The sequence below is a fragment of the Delphinus delphis genome, chromosome 2 (assembly GCF_949987515.2).
Source record: "Delphinus delphis chromosome 2, mDelDel1.2, whole genome shotgun sequence".
NCBI classification, from domain to species: Eukaryota; Metazoa; Chordata; class Mammalia; order Artiodactyla; family Delphinidae; genus Delphinus; species Delphinus delphis.
The window spans coordinates 28,863,749-28,877,620 of NC_082684.1; the positions used below are offsets into that span (position 1 = coordinate 28,863,749).

Sequence of the window (13,872 nt, forward strand, 5' to 3'; positions counted from 1 at the left end):
GGAGTTCGGGATTAGTAGATGCAAACTACTACATTTAGAATGGATAAACAAGGTCCTACTGTATAGCACAGGGAGCTATATCAAATCTCCTGAGATAAACCATAATGGAAAAGAACATAAAAAAGAATGTATATACATGTATAACTGAGTCACTTTGCTGTACAGCAGAAATTACTATAACATTGTAAATCAACTATACTTCAGGGACTTCCCTGGTGGTCCAGTGGCTAAAACTCCCCACTCCCAATGCAGGGGACCCGGGTTCGATCCCTGGTCAGGGAACTAGATCCCAAATGCCACAACTAAGAGTTCACATGCCGCAACTAAAGATCCCGCATGCCACAACGAAGAACCCGCGTGCCACAACTAAGACCTGGCACAGCTAAATAAATAAATAATATTTTTAAAAAACTATACTTCAATAAAAAGTAAATAAATAATGAGTCATGGCTCTAGAGATGCTCAAAGCTATTTCTACTCCTAGAATTTTGATTTATGTGAATAAAATCCTTCTTTTGCTTAAGCTAGTTTGACGACATTCTATCACTTAAAACTCTAAGAGTTTCCAATATATTTTCATTGTACGGCGAAAAACAACTTGTAACCTAGTAAACTCAGTAATTATTCCAGCACACTCTATCATAAGTGGCATACTTTTGATTACAATGGCTTCTTACCTTTAAAACACCTAATAAAGATACTTTCTGAATTATGACAGAACTCATCACGAAATATACAACATGCAACCCTGAATAAATGTGATCTGGGTACTCACACTCATCCAGCCCCAACTGATAGGCCAGGTTCTGAAGGCCTCGTACCTTCTCCATCAAATTAGCTGTGGTGAGGCTCCCCAGTTCTGAAACAGAATCATTTATTTCATTACCATTTCTTTCCACTGCTTTCTAGTAACAACTCATTCAGGTTGCAAATCCTTGTTATAAATGTTTTCAAGTTTAATTCCTATAGAAAAATAGAAAATGGATTCATCTCTTCTCATCCAATCATTCCCCCTACACACACACACACACACACACACACACACACACAGGCATACCAGTGAATTTTCCACCACTGCAAAATGCCTCAGATGAGCTTACCCACTTAATGAGAAGAGAGTCATCATAGACACAATAGCAAATTATGTGTTTTATCCTGAGGATCCTTTTATTACATTCATTTTGCCAATCACACAAAATGAATACACCATTAAAATATGAAACTTGTGATCCGACACAGAATTGAGAAAGCCTACAGACAGATCTCTGTCTCACTGTCATTTACAAGTCCTCATTATTCCAATTAATAAAACAGCAATAAAACACTCTTCCCTATTTCCCTAAGTTTAGAAAACAAAGACTAAATATTAATCCAAACTTTACCTTCAAATCAAATTCCTATAAAAATTTTTACGTTTACCAGATAAGAAGACAGTATACTTAAAATAAAAACTTACTTTCTGAGATTTTCCTTTAAATAGCACCCAATGCCTTTTAGGTTTTAGACATAGGTCAATTTGCATGAAACATAATGCTCTGATCCCTTACTAAAACTTTAAAGTTTCCTTAGAAAATACATGCTGATGGGATATTATATAAATGTCTGTTTGGAACATTACAACAATGAACCCGAGATGCCCTTGAGACTTAATTTTCCCTTGGCTGGAGGAGGGGATCTGGTTTTAAGCATTTCATGCAGAAGAATGAATTACTTCTGAAATCAAATAGAGGTGTTATTTTCTGCAACTTATCATGCCACACTCATTATCTATATCTGGCATAAGTAGGCTTTCTTGATCTGTTCAGCTGCTTAAATAGCTTAAGAATCCCAGATTTTTTACCTTAACTTCAGTCTATTACTTCACAACCATCATGAATCTTATCACCAGAAGGATGATAAAAAAATTAAATAAAGTAGAGCAAAATCAAGGAAAATTTATGTTTTTTAATTTAAATTTCTACTTTGTGGTTGAGTTCCAAGTCATTTATCAGACAACAATATTCACTACTTACAGTATTCTTTATGAGAGAAACTGATGAGATAGAAAGAACTAAAAGACAGCTCTTAACCCACTAAGGGGCTGTCAGTTAATAGTCCTGGCAGCAATATATGGCAGTAAATCCTAAATAAAGCACTTGTGTTATAGCGGTAAGAGACTAGTCTTAAAAAGATCATGGTTTGCAGCTTCCCTGGTGGCCCAGTGGTTGAGAGTCTGCCTGCTAATGCAGGGGACGCGGGTTCGTGCCTCGATCCGGGAAGATCCCACATGCCGCGGAGCAGCTGGGCCCATGAGCCATGGCCGCTGAGCCTGCGTGTCCGGAGCCTGTGCTCCACAACGGGAGAGGCCACAACAGTGAGAGGCCCGCGGAAAAAAAAAAAGATCAGGGTTTAAATTTTAACTCTTTCTAATAAACCTTGGTTAAGTTAACCTCCGAAACTTAGATATCATACCTAACTCACAGAACCTGTATAAGAATTAAATAAGAAAATTTATGTGAGAACTTTTACTTAACTCTAAGCATCATACAAAATAAAGTTAATATTAAAGGAATTTAGCAGCAGAAGAAATCATTATTACTGAGTCTTGAATTGGCAGGATTTCTACACATGGAAAAGTAGAGAAGGGCATTTAGACATGAAGAACCATGAATAAGGATGGTTAAATAGGCAATTTGAAGCAAGAATACTGGTAAGGGAATAATGAGAGAAAAATTGGAATGGTAGTTTGTCGAGGAGCATAAATGTCAGGTTAAAGGTTAAACGTCACCAGCACTGCTTACCTTTCAACATGTCGATATCGTCACGTTCTATTTCAGCCATCCATTTGGGTGGAGAGCTAGTAATAGGCTGTCAGAAAATAAGAATATATCCATTCAGATATACGCAAAGTATGAAGAGACCCTACTCTTCTTTCTTATAAGAAAAGGAGTTTTTCACACAGTCTTTAGGTTGTTTGAAAATACTGGCAAATTATAATTTCAAAGACCTAGATTTCTCCAGGTTCAGATATGGCCTACAAATAAAACCCTTAGAAAATAATACTGCTCATCTTTAAAAGCTGGTTTTAAAGAAATGATCTTGGAAGAATTAGGTCTGACCACTGTTACTGTTGTATGCATAAAAGATTGGTATAGTTGTGAAAGAAATTACTTGAAATTCAGTACTGGTGAAAGCCTCCAACTGAACTGTTTGAAACAATAATCAGGAAGTAACATTCTCTGGCAGAGGAGAAGATTCAAAGAAGAACCAAAAATGAGAAAATCTTCAATCTGAATGAGAGAAGATTGGAATGATCATTACTTGAAATTTCATTTTATTGTAAACATTTCAGAAAACTTTAGAATTTTAAGTTTCTTTTCATTTCTGAAAGTGAACTTACAAAACATGAAAGAGAACCCATTCTTGGAATAGCTTTGGAGTAACAGTTTTCAATCCTGGTTGCACATGAGAATCATCTGTGTAACTATAAAAAATACAGACAACTAGGCCATAACCCAGATGTACTGATTTAGAATATCAGGGTTTGGGAGAGGGTCCCGTGGAAAGAATGGAGCAAGGGCATTACATATGTATTTTTTATTATTTATTTTTTTTAATTTTTTTTTGTGGTACGTGGGCCTCTCACTGTTGTGGCCTTCCGTCGTGGAGCACAGGCTCCGGACGCGCAGGCTCAGTGGCCATAGCTCACGGGCCCAGCCGCTCCGCGGCATGTGGGATCTTCCCGGACGGGGGCACGAACCCGTGTCCTCTGCATCAGCAGGCGGACTCTCAACCACTGCGCCACCAGGGAAGCCCTCTTTTTCTTTTTTTCTAATTGAAGTATAACTGCCATATAACATTATATTAGTTTCCGGTGTGTAGCATAATAATTCAATATTTGTGTAAATTGTGAAATGATTGCCACAATAAGTCCAGTTAACATCTATCACCATACATGGCTACAAAAATTTTTTTCTTGTGATGAGAACTTTTAAGATCTATTCTCTTAGCAACTTTCAAATATGCAATACAGTATTACTAACTATAGTCACCATGCTGTACATTACAAATCCAGGGCTTATTTATTCCTTTTCCTTTTTTAAAAATTAACATTTATTTGGCACTCTGTGACAAGCAGAACACTTTATATGCATCATGTCATTTAATTTCCAAATCAACCCTATGAAACAGGTATTATTATCCTCCTCATTTTACAAATTAAAAAAAAACAGATGTATAGGAAGATTATAAATCACTTGCCTCAGGTCACAAAGCTATTGGAGCCAGGATTCAAAACCCATGAAGTCTGAGTTCAAAAACCACTACTCTATACTACCTCACCTTGAAGGCTCTAGGTCAAATTCACCACTTCTACTCCAGCAGGGAATCGGACTATACCAGGGGATCTTAACCTGGGGCCCTGGGATGGCCCTGAACCCCTAGAAACAAAACTCAATATATATGTGCATACTTCTAGGGAAAAAGTGTAGATATTTAATCAGATTTTCAAAAAACACCATGCTCTAATAAAAGTTTTCAAAAAACCACTTATTTACAACTTAAAGTACTTAGTTGTAACGCATATAATTAACTAAACTAAAAATTCATTATGAGAATTTAAGAAAATTAAATCAGGTACTTTCTACTCAATCTACTAGATAAAATCTGATCTAATAATAATAGCTACAATGTACTGTTTATTAGTTCTTGGCAGTATGCAAAGTGTTTTACATGCATTATGGCATTTTATACTAAGTTCTATGAGGTACTTTCAGATGAGAAAACTAAGGCTCAAAAATGTTAGGAGGGCTTCCCTGGTGGCGCAGTAGTTGAGAGTCCGCCTGCCGATGCAGGGGACACGGGTTCGTGCCCCGGTCCAGGAGGATCCCACATGCCGCGAAGCGGCTGGGCCCGTGAGCTATGGCCGCTGAGCCTGTGCGTCCGGAGCCTGTGCTCCGCAACGGGAGAGGCCACAGCAGTGAGAGGCCCGCGTACCGCAAAAAAAAAAAAAAGAAAAAGTTAGGAAACTTGCTCATGTCACAGATAGTAAAGTAGCAGATTCAGGACTCAAATCCAAGTGTGTCTGACTCCAAAGCCCTATGCTATCCTGTACTCCTCATGCTCAGGCCTTCCTGGACGCTAAAGTGGCACACTCCAGCTTTCATACAACCCTAGCTCCTGAAAAAAATGAAAGAGGCTACAAAGTCAGACTCCCTTTGAACAAACATGCTCATAGGACCTGAAAGCCACAGGCCCAGAAGAAGGGCCTTAATATTTAACTCAGCACCTTTAACCCTATTAATGAGTGGAGAATGCTAAGCATATGGTAAGGTACTAAGAGAGTTATATTACAAATCCCCAATTTGTTACTAGAAAGAGCATTAGCTTTGGAATCAGACAGATCTGTGCTCAAATCCTGGCCTGTCACTCACTAGGACTTGGGCAAGTAACTTAACTTCCAAGTTTCTCTGCCAGTCAGTGCTTTTAACTTTGGGCACAAATGCTTTTAGGTCTGGTATAATGAATATGGATGCTAGTAATTAGACTTATGGGCTCAAAGCCTGGTTCTGCTATATACAGCCTATGATCTTGGGTAACCTACTTAACCTCTTTGTGTCTATTTCTTTGTCTGTAAAATAGGGATAATAATAGTACCTATACCTCATATGTTTATTCTTTTTCTGGTTTTTTTTTTTTTGGCTGCACCATGCAGCTTGCAGGATCTTAGTTCCCCAATCAGGGATTGAACCTGGGGCCACTGGCAGTGAAAGTGCCGAGTCCTAACCACTGGACTGCCAGGGAAGTCCCCCTCACATGGTTTTGTAAACACTAAATAATGTACGTAAAGTACTTAGAACAGTGCCTGGCATATGGTATGCATCATGCACGTGCTAGCTAATATTATAATCATCATATTTTCCTGGTTGTGGGAATATATAAGAGAACATATTTAGAGCATCTAGCACAATGTCTGCTGTCCTGGAAACGGAAAAGTTGTGGCTCTAATGAATGTCTTCCTTCAGTTTCTGACGAGCCACTGAGAAATTTCAAAATCCTCTAGGGAGGTATAAGTTAAAGTCATAATGCATCACATAAACAAAAGAGAAAAGCTTCAAAATCATAGTTTGGGCAAACAGAATACTGGCATTACATTAAATATTTCAACTGCCTTACCTTAAAATCTTTTAAGCTGAGAGAAGAGGCTAATAGTCAAAGGTCAAAATATCAAAATAGAGCATGAACATCATTAACATGATGATAATATAAACAAATTTCCAGGGCTGTGGTTACAAAATATTTTGAAGGCTATGACATTATTCTTGAAAATAAAGAAATAAGAGATAGTTGAGATTTTACCCAGAAGCAAAATGTTGGGAAAACTTCATTAGGTAAGTAAGATATTACTTACGCTTTTGAAGGAAGCTGCAAATTCAGCAACACCTGGTACTAAAAAGAAAAAGCACAACATTAGTCATTCAGTAAACATTTTAGTGTCTCTTACATAGAGGATTCAAATGAGAAAACAGCCTTGTCTTCCAGGAGTTTATAGTCTGGAAGAAGAGACAGAGTAAATCAATAACTATAACATTTTTTAAGTGCTTCAAGAAAAATACCAGTTGCTATGGGAGGACAAAAAATGAAAATCTAAATCAGACTGAGGAGGCAGGAAAAGTTTCTCAGAAAAAATAATGCCTCAACTGAACTTCAAAGGATCAGGAGTTAGCTGAATAAGACGGTGGTGAGATCTAATATCTCTTACCAAAAATTTAAAATTTCCTTTTTAGGTATGCTATTCTATCAATCCAATTGTTTATTTAAATATCTCACAGAAAGAATCATATTAAAAAAGAGAAAAATAAAAATCAGGTATTTAAAAATAAGGTTCAACCTCACTAATAAAGAAATATAAACTAAAAATAATGAATATCAGTAACATCCAATACTGGCTAGTATGTAAGGAAATGGGTACTCCCATCCACAGTCATCCTCTTCCATATGCACAAAGATATATGTGCAAGGATATACATTGTTAAATTGTTTGTAACATCAAAACTTGGATATAACTTAGGTTTCCATATAGGGTATGAATACATAAGCTATAGTAGATCTATACAATGAAATATTTTTAAAAAATGAAGTAAGTCTATACCTATCAACCTGGAAAGATCCATTAATAAGTTACTAGGTAGAATATGTTAAGCTGTAGATCACTGTACATATGACTTCATCATAACAAAACAAAAAACTCTCTATACACTTAAAATATTTATTTGCCTATCTGCATAAGCATTTAAAAAAAAAAGGTCCAAAGTATCAGTACTAAACTATAACAGCAGTTAACTTTATCAGAATACTTAAAGGAAGTAAGGAATTACTTTATGCATCTCGTATTGTCTGACACATTACAGATGAAGTTTAAAAATAATAATAATAATAATTTTTTTTTTTTTTTGCAGTACGTGGGCCTCTCATTGTTGTGGCCTCTCCCGTTGCGGAGCACAGGCTCCGGATGCGCAGGCTCAGCGGCCATGGCTCACGGGCCCAGCCACTCTGCGGCATGTGAGATCTTCCCGGACCGGGGCACGAACCCGTGTCCCCTGCAACGGCAGGCGGACTCTCAACCACTGCGCCACCAGGGAAGCCCAAAAATAATTATTTTTTAAAGGCTCTCTATCATTTCCTGAGTCACACTGTGTTCAGAAAAAATTAAACTACCAAAGAGCTATTCTTAACACCAGACCACAGAATTCAGTCTCTTCCTTTGAAGTAAAATTAAAATTTTAATCACTACAGCTAAATGATAACTCTTCAAAAATCTCCCTCAAAGTAGCACTGGTTTTCCTGCATTGATTTTTGAGCTGCTGCTTCTTTTTTTTTAAATTAATTAATTAATTAATATTTATTTTTGGCTGCATTGGGTCTTTGTTGCTGCACACGGGCTTTCTCTAGTTGCGGCGAGCGGGGGCTACTCTTCATTGCGGTGCGCGAGCTTCTCGGTGCGCGGGCTTCTCACTGCGGTGGCTTCTCTTGTTGCGGAGCAAGGGCTCTAGGCACGTGGGCTTCAGTAGTTGTGGCATATGGGCTCTAGAGTGCAGGCTCAGTACTTGTGGCTCACGGGCTTAGTTGCTCGGCGGCACGTGGGATCTTCCTGGACCAGGAACTGAACCATGTCCCCTGCATTGGTAGGCAGACTCTTAACCACTGCACCACCAGGGAAATCACTCCTGCATTGATTTTGATATAAAGAAACCAAGAACTTACATTGCTCTGGCCAAAGATCTGGTGAAGCTCGGTCAAGTTTTTCAAAACTTAGCAAAGATGCTTCCAGATCTGCCCCTAGAACAAAACACTCAGATGAGCTAAGAAGATACAAAACACATTATTTTACATTTTATGACATATCAATCTCAAAGAACATAACAAACTGGAACACTCACTCACCTGGAAGTCTAGAGATTTGAGTTCTATGACTACTGATGCTACTGAGCCATGATGTTACACAAATAAGTCATTTCCCTCATCAAACCTTAATTTTCCCATCTCTAAAACAAGAACAATATTTTAGTGGGGTATTGGGAAAAATGAATGTCAACAAACCCATCTGCATCTTTACTCATACTGTTGAACTTTCCTCCCAATCAATGAAGTGTCCCTGCTCCCAAGAAAAACAAACTCGTCTGATAGGGCCCTGGATTCCATCTTCTCTTGCTTTGTCAAAGATGTGATCTTGAATAATCTCTTGCACAACCAGTTTCTACCTTTCTCTACTGGCTCAACTCAGCAAGTAAGCCTGCTCTGGAATTTACCTTCTTTGAAGATACTCTTCCTTGACCCCATGACTTCCTCAAGCCTCCTTCACTGCAAAAGTTCTTGAGTTGTTCCTCCTGTCTCCACTTCCTCACCTTACATTCTCTCCTTAACCTACAACAAACAGGCTTCTGCCCCTACATGTGTGGAAACGGCTGTTGTCAAGATTATCTATGACCTATGTTGCTAAATCAAGTGGTCACTTCTCTGTTCTCTCTTATGTGACCTCTTTGCAGCATCCACCCACTGACCACTCTCCTTCAAACACTCCACTTGCAGCTTCTATAAAACAATTATGCTGGTTTTTCTCCTTCCTCACTGACTCCATCAGTCTCCTCTTCCACTCAGGGCCCACCCTAGGCTGACTTCACTCCCTACCAAAAGTCTCCCAAAGAAATCTCATCTAGTCCCATAGCCTTTACAACCATTTATATGCCAATGACTTCATACTTCTACTTCCAGCCCTAATCTTTCCCCGGACTTTGGAGTTATATATCTAAGTGGCTACTTGACATCTCTCTCTATTAACATGTGTGAAAAACCATAATTCCCCAGTCTTCTCCATCTCAATAAATAGCACCACCATCAACTCCAGTTCTCAAACCAAAAACCCAGGTGTCATCCTTCATGCCTCCCTTTCCTTCACTCTTCCATAACCAACCCATTAGTAAGTCCAGTAGTTTGTCCCTCTAAAACACACCATGAAATCACATTAATTAAGCAAGGAACCATAGCTTCTCTCCTGGACTACTTCAATAGCCTCTTAATAGGTCTCCCTGCTTCCATTCTTACCCCTCCCCCTCCTGACCCCTAAATCTACACTCCACAAAGTAGCCAGACAGATTTTTTTTAAAATGTTCACGCCACTCTCCAGCTTAAAGGACTTCTTCCCAGCTAAATTCATGAATGCACATCTATTGTGACCTATAAAATCCTACATGATCCAGCCCCTGCCTAATTCTTCAACACCATTTCCTCTCCATTCTTGCCCTGGTACACAGTAAGTGCTCAATATTAATGACAACAGTTAGGGACTTCCCTGGTGGCACAGTGGTTAAGACTCCATGCTCCCAATGCAGGGGGCCTGGGTTCAACCCTGGTCAGGGAACTAGATCCCACATGCATGCCACAACTAAGAGTTCGCATGCCACAACTAAGGAGTCCACCTGCCGCAATTAAGGAGCCCGCCTGCCACAACTAAGACCTGGCACAACCAAATAAACTAATTTAAAAAAAACAAAACGACAGTTAACATTTGTTGAGTACATATTGTGTGCTCGGTATACTAATTAGCTGCATAAATTGGTTGATTTAATGATATAAACAGTGGTTCTTAACGTTTTCTGGGTAAGCCACATTTTTGAAGATCTGAAAAAAAAAGCTATGGACTCACTCCCCAGAAAACATACATATTTATAAAATTTGTCAACATGTGCTTTTCTCTAAACTAAAATTTTTTCCCAAATATTCTAAGGGACCCCATGTTCATAGCAGGATTATTTACAATAGTCAAGACATGGGAACAACCTAAGTGTCCGTTGATGGATGAAGACATTGTGAAAATACACACACACACAATGGAATATTATTCGACCATATATAAATGAGGAAATCCTATCATTTGCAACAACCTGGATGGACCTTGAAGGCATTATGCTAAGTGAAATAAAACAGAGACAGAAAAATACTGTATGATCTCACTTATATGTGCAATCTAAAACAAGCAAACAAGTAAACTCATAGAAAAGAGATCACACTTGTGGTTACCAGAAGTGGGGGGTAAGAAGAGGGGTAATTGGAGGAAAGTGGTCAAAAGGTACAAACTTCCAGTCATAAGGTAAATAAGTACTAGGGGTGTAATGATGACTATAGCTAACACTGCTGTATGATATACAGGAAAGTTAAGAGAGCAAATCCTAAGAGTTTTCATCAAAAGGAGAAAAATTTTTTTCCTTTATTCTTCTTTCTTTTCTTTTTATTGTATCATTATGAGAAGATGGATGTTAGCTGAACCTATATATTTAAGTGAATTTCCAATAGCATTCTAATTGGGAAAGAACTCAACTCTAATAAATTGCCTAACTAAAGCATCCAAAAATGGCAACCAAAAAAAGCTGTGTGAAACACAAAATGCCAATTTTCAAATTCCCAAGGAATGTTACTGATGGAAAGTTCAACCATAACAAAATAAACTTATTGAGAGTAGGATCCAATAACCAACAAGTGTGACCCTATGATACCACAATCTGGGGCATAACTCAGACTCTACTGTGAGTGTTATTCTCATACATTAAGTAATTAATGGCTTTACTTAGATTTCAATTTTCTCCTTTTCAAAGATGTCCCAGCAATTTTAGCGTTAAAAAGAGAAACACTAGGGCTTCCCTGGTGGCTCAATGGTTGAGAGTCCGCCTGCCGATGCAGGGGACGCGGGTTCGTGCCACGGTCCGGGAGGAACCCACATGCCGCGGAGCAACCCATATGCCGCGGAGCGGCTAGGCCCGTAAGCCATGGCCGCTGAGCCTGCGCGTCCGGAGCCTGTGCTCCGCAACGGCTCACAACAGTGAGAGGCCAGCGTACCAAAAAAAAAAAAAGAGAGGAACACTAAATGACCTAAACTTTTTTTCATAGCAAGATAATTTAATGGTGATAATTTTAAATCTTAAAGACAGAAACAGGTGGAACACTAAAAATAGAAGTGAGAGAGCTAGGCAGTGGAATATTTTAGGATAAGATACTTATTTAGAAGCTAAATTTAAGTTCAAAGTGCTCAACTTGATTTTGTCAGATTAAAAAGATTACAGGGAGAGGGTGAAGCTCTGTAAAAGATGAGCATGAAAAGTTTTAAAAATCTAGAGTGCACATTGAGTGAGAGTGGATATGGCTAAAAGACCAAAGGAAAAAAATACATTTCCAGTATTCTTCATGGCCAAAGAGAGGAAAAGAAGTTGAGAGAAGACAGGGGAAAAATCAAACATAAGGAACAAAACTTTTAAATATAAAGACAACTTAGTAATAAGCTAAAAATTTTAAGAGCAATTACTTCTACTTCTATCACTTGGCTGGTTTTTTTTAAAACTGTGGTAAATTATACATAAAATTTACCATTTTAATCAGTTTTAAGTGTACAGTTCAGTGGCATTAAGTACATTCACATTGTTGTGCAACCATCGTCACCATCCATCACCAGAACTTTTTCATCTTCTCAAACTGAAAGTCTGTACCCATTAAACAATAACTCCCCATTCCCTTGGTTGATTTTTTAAATGCCCTTTTTTTTTCCTGGGGGGGGGGGGAAGGACATTTTAACAAGAGAGCACCCAGGCAAAATAATCTCTTTTGACTCCCAACACCCATAATTTCTTATACAGTATGTACCCGTGCTCAAAAAACTTAAGACTCAGTTAAACTTAAAACTAAGTAATTTATTATTTATGCATATATCTAATCAGTCTTTCAATAAACATGAATTGAAGGCCTACTGCTTGCCAGGCACTGTGCTAAGCCCTGGGATCCAACTATGAACAAGACAGACTTGGAATTTACAATCTGGTGTGAAAAGGGCAAAGTTAACATAATAACTATTCTGTCGATGAAGGTACAGAGAAAGTGAATAATGGTGAAGAAGGGCAACTCCAGATACTGTGTTCTGGGAAAGCCTCTCTGGGAGGTGACATTTAAATGAGACCTGAAACTGCAAAAGTGTTTACGTGTTTGATTAATCTTTTCCTTTCCCAAAGCACCTAGAAGAACGCCTTTCATATAGTAGGATCTCAGTATAGCTTTCCTGGCCTCAATTTCCTCATTCCTGAAACGAACTTCCAAGATTCCTTCCAAACACAAAATACCTTTGTTTGACAGAAAACTAACTATCAGTGAAATGGACGCAGGGATGGAGGTGGTCGAAGCAAGAATTAAGTGAGTCCAGAAATGACTGCAAGATCCTAACCCTAAAGCAGAACGGAGCGCAAAACCCTGTGGGTATACCAAAACCACTCAATTACTATCTGAGATGACTTGCCTCTTAGACAACATATAAGCAGAAATCGTTCATTCACTCAGACTTAAGAAACAACACATAAAGCAGAAGCTACAGAGTTTGAGACGTGTGCATGACTACGCTAGAAAGCTCAATTCTCATTTTCCTCGGGACTCTCACTGCGAGGGACCGAGAGGGTCTCTTCCTTAGCCGCCAAGGCAACGGTCCCAATCTAAGCAGACAGGAGAGAGTCACGTTTCTCTTGCGGTTCAATCCCGGGATGAAGTCAGCCACCAACCCTAGCAAACGCTTAAGAGAATCGTTCCGGATGCTCAAAAAGAGGAGAATCGACCCTTCAATGGGGCGCCGGGAGGAGAAAGCTACACTAAGGCGCCTCCTTTCCTCTGCAGTATGTCCTCCTCGGCCCTCAGCCTCACCCAAATGGGGCTTTAGCGTACTAAAGCGGACCAGGGCGGAGGACCAAGGCGACTCTCGTCCTTTTGCCCAGAAAGGGTCCCAAGCAGGTGCCCTCCTCCACCCGCCTGGTACATTGCAGAGAAACTGGGCACCTCCAGAGCCGCTGTGAAGAACCGGCGAACTGAAGATGCACCCACCTTCCATGGAAAAGAAGTGGAAGGGAAAGGAGAGCCCACGAAAGATATGTAAGTTCGAGGGGCAGACGGAGAGTGGAAGTTCCCAGGAGAACACAGAAGGAGGTTGCAGGCGAAGGGTCCCTAAACCGGCTCTTACCGTCTGTGGGAGACGCCATCTTCCAACCCATGTCACGTGACGTGGCCAACCGTCGGCGGGAAAGCAAGGATCCATAAACCACGCCCCCAAAGAGAAACCCTATCCCCAACACACGGCCTGGTCTAGTTTCCCCGCCCCATAGGGCAATGTTTCCATGGCTCAGCCCTCAGTGCTTGCCATACCCCCTCGCGCCGTGGGTGAAGCGGAGCTACTGCAAAATTCTTGCAGGATCTTATTTACTTTCTTCAGTGGGTGGGGCCGCGGTTGTGCCTGTGGCCAATCCCGGTTCTGGGTTCGGGGGCGGCTTCCCCGTGTGCTCAATATAGAGTACCCAAGTCAGGGGCGGCTTCCCTACC

At 39.8% G+C, this 13,872-nt stretch overlaps 1 protein-coding gene across 6 annotated transcripts in view; it reads right to left on the minus strand.

Moving 5' to 3' along the window:
- Positions 1-13,718, minus strand: part of LIN52 (lin-52 DREAM MuvB core complex component) — a 120,407-nt gene extending 106,689 nt beyond the window's left edge. For 5 of the 6 annotated variants that reach the window (XR_009518316.1, XM_060004206.1, XM_060004210.1 and 2 more), the window contains exons 1-5: positions 13,517-13,718; positions 8,242-8,316; positions 6,389-6,426; positions 2,781-2,847; positions 776-859 (exon numbers count right to left, since the gene is read on the minus strand). Coding sequence is in view for 5 of the 6 variants with exons in the window: in XM_060004206.1 (XP_059860189.1) it covers positions 776-859; positions 2,781-2,847; positions 6,389-6,426; positions 8,242-8,316; positions 13,517-13,547 (295 nt within the window). In the remaining variant the exon portion in view is untranslated. The remainder of the gene's footprint in view (positions 1-775; positions 860-2,780; positions 2,848-6,388; positions 6,427-8,241; positions 8,317-13,516) is intronic. The other variant, XM_060004207.1, reaches the window with a different exon arrangement.
- Positions 13,719-13,872: the final 154 nt, after the last annotated feature.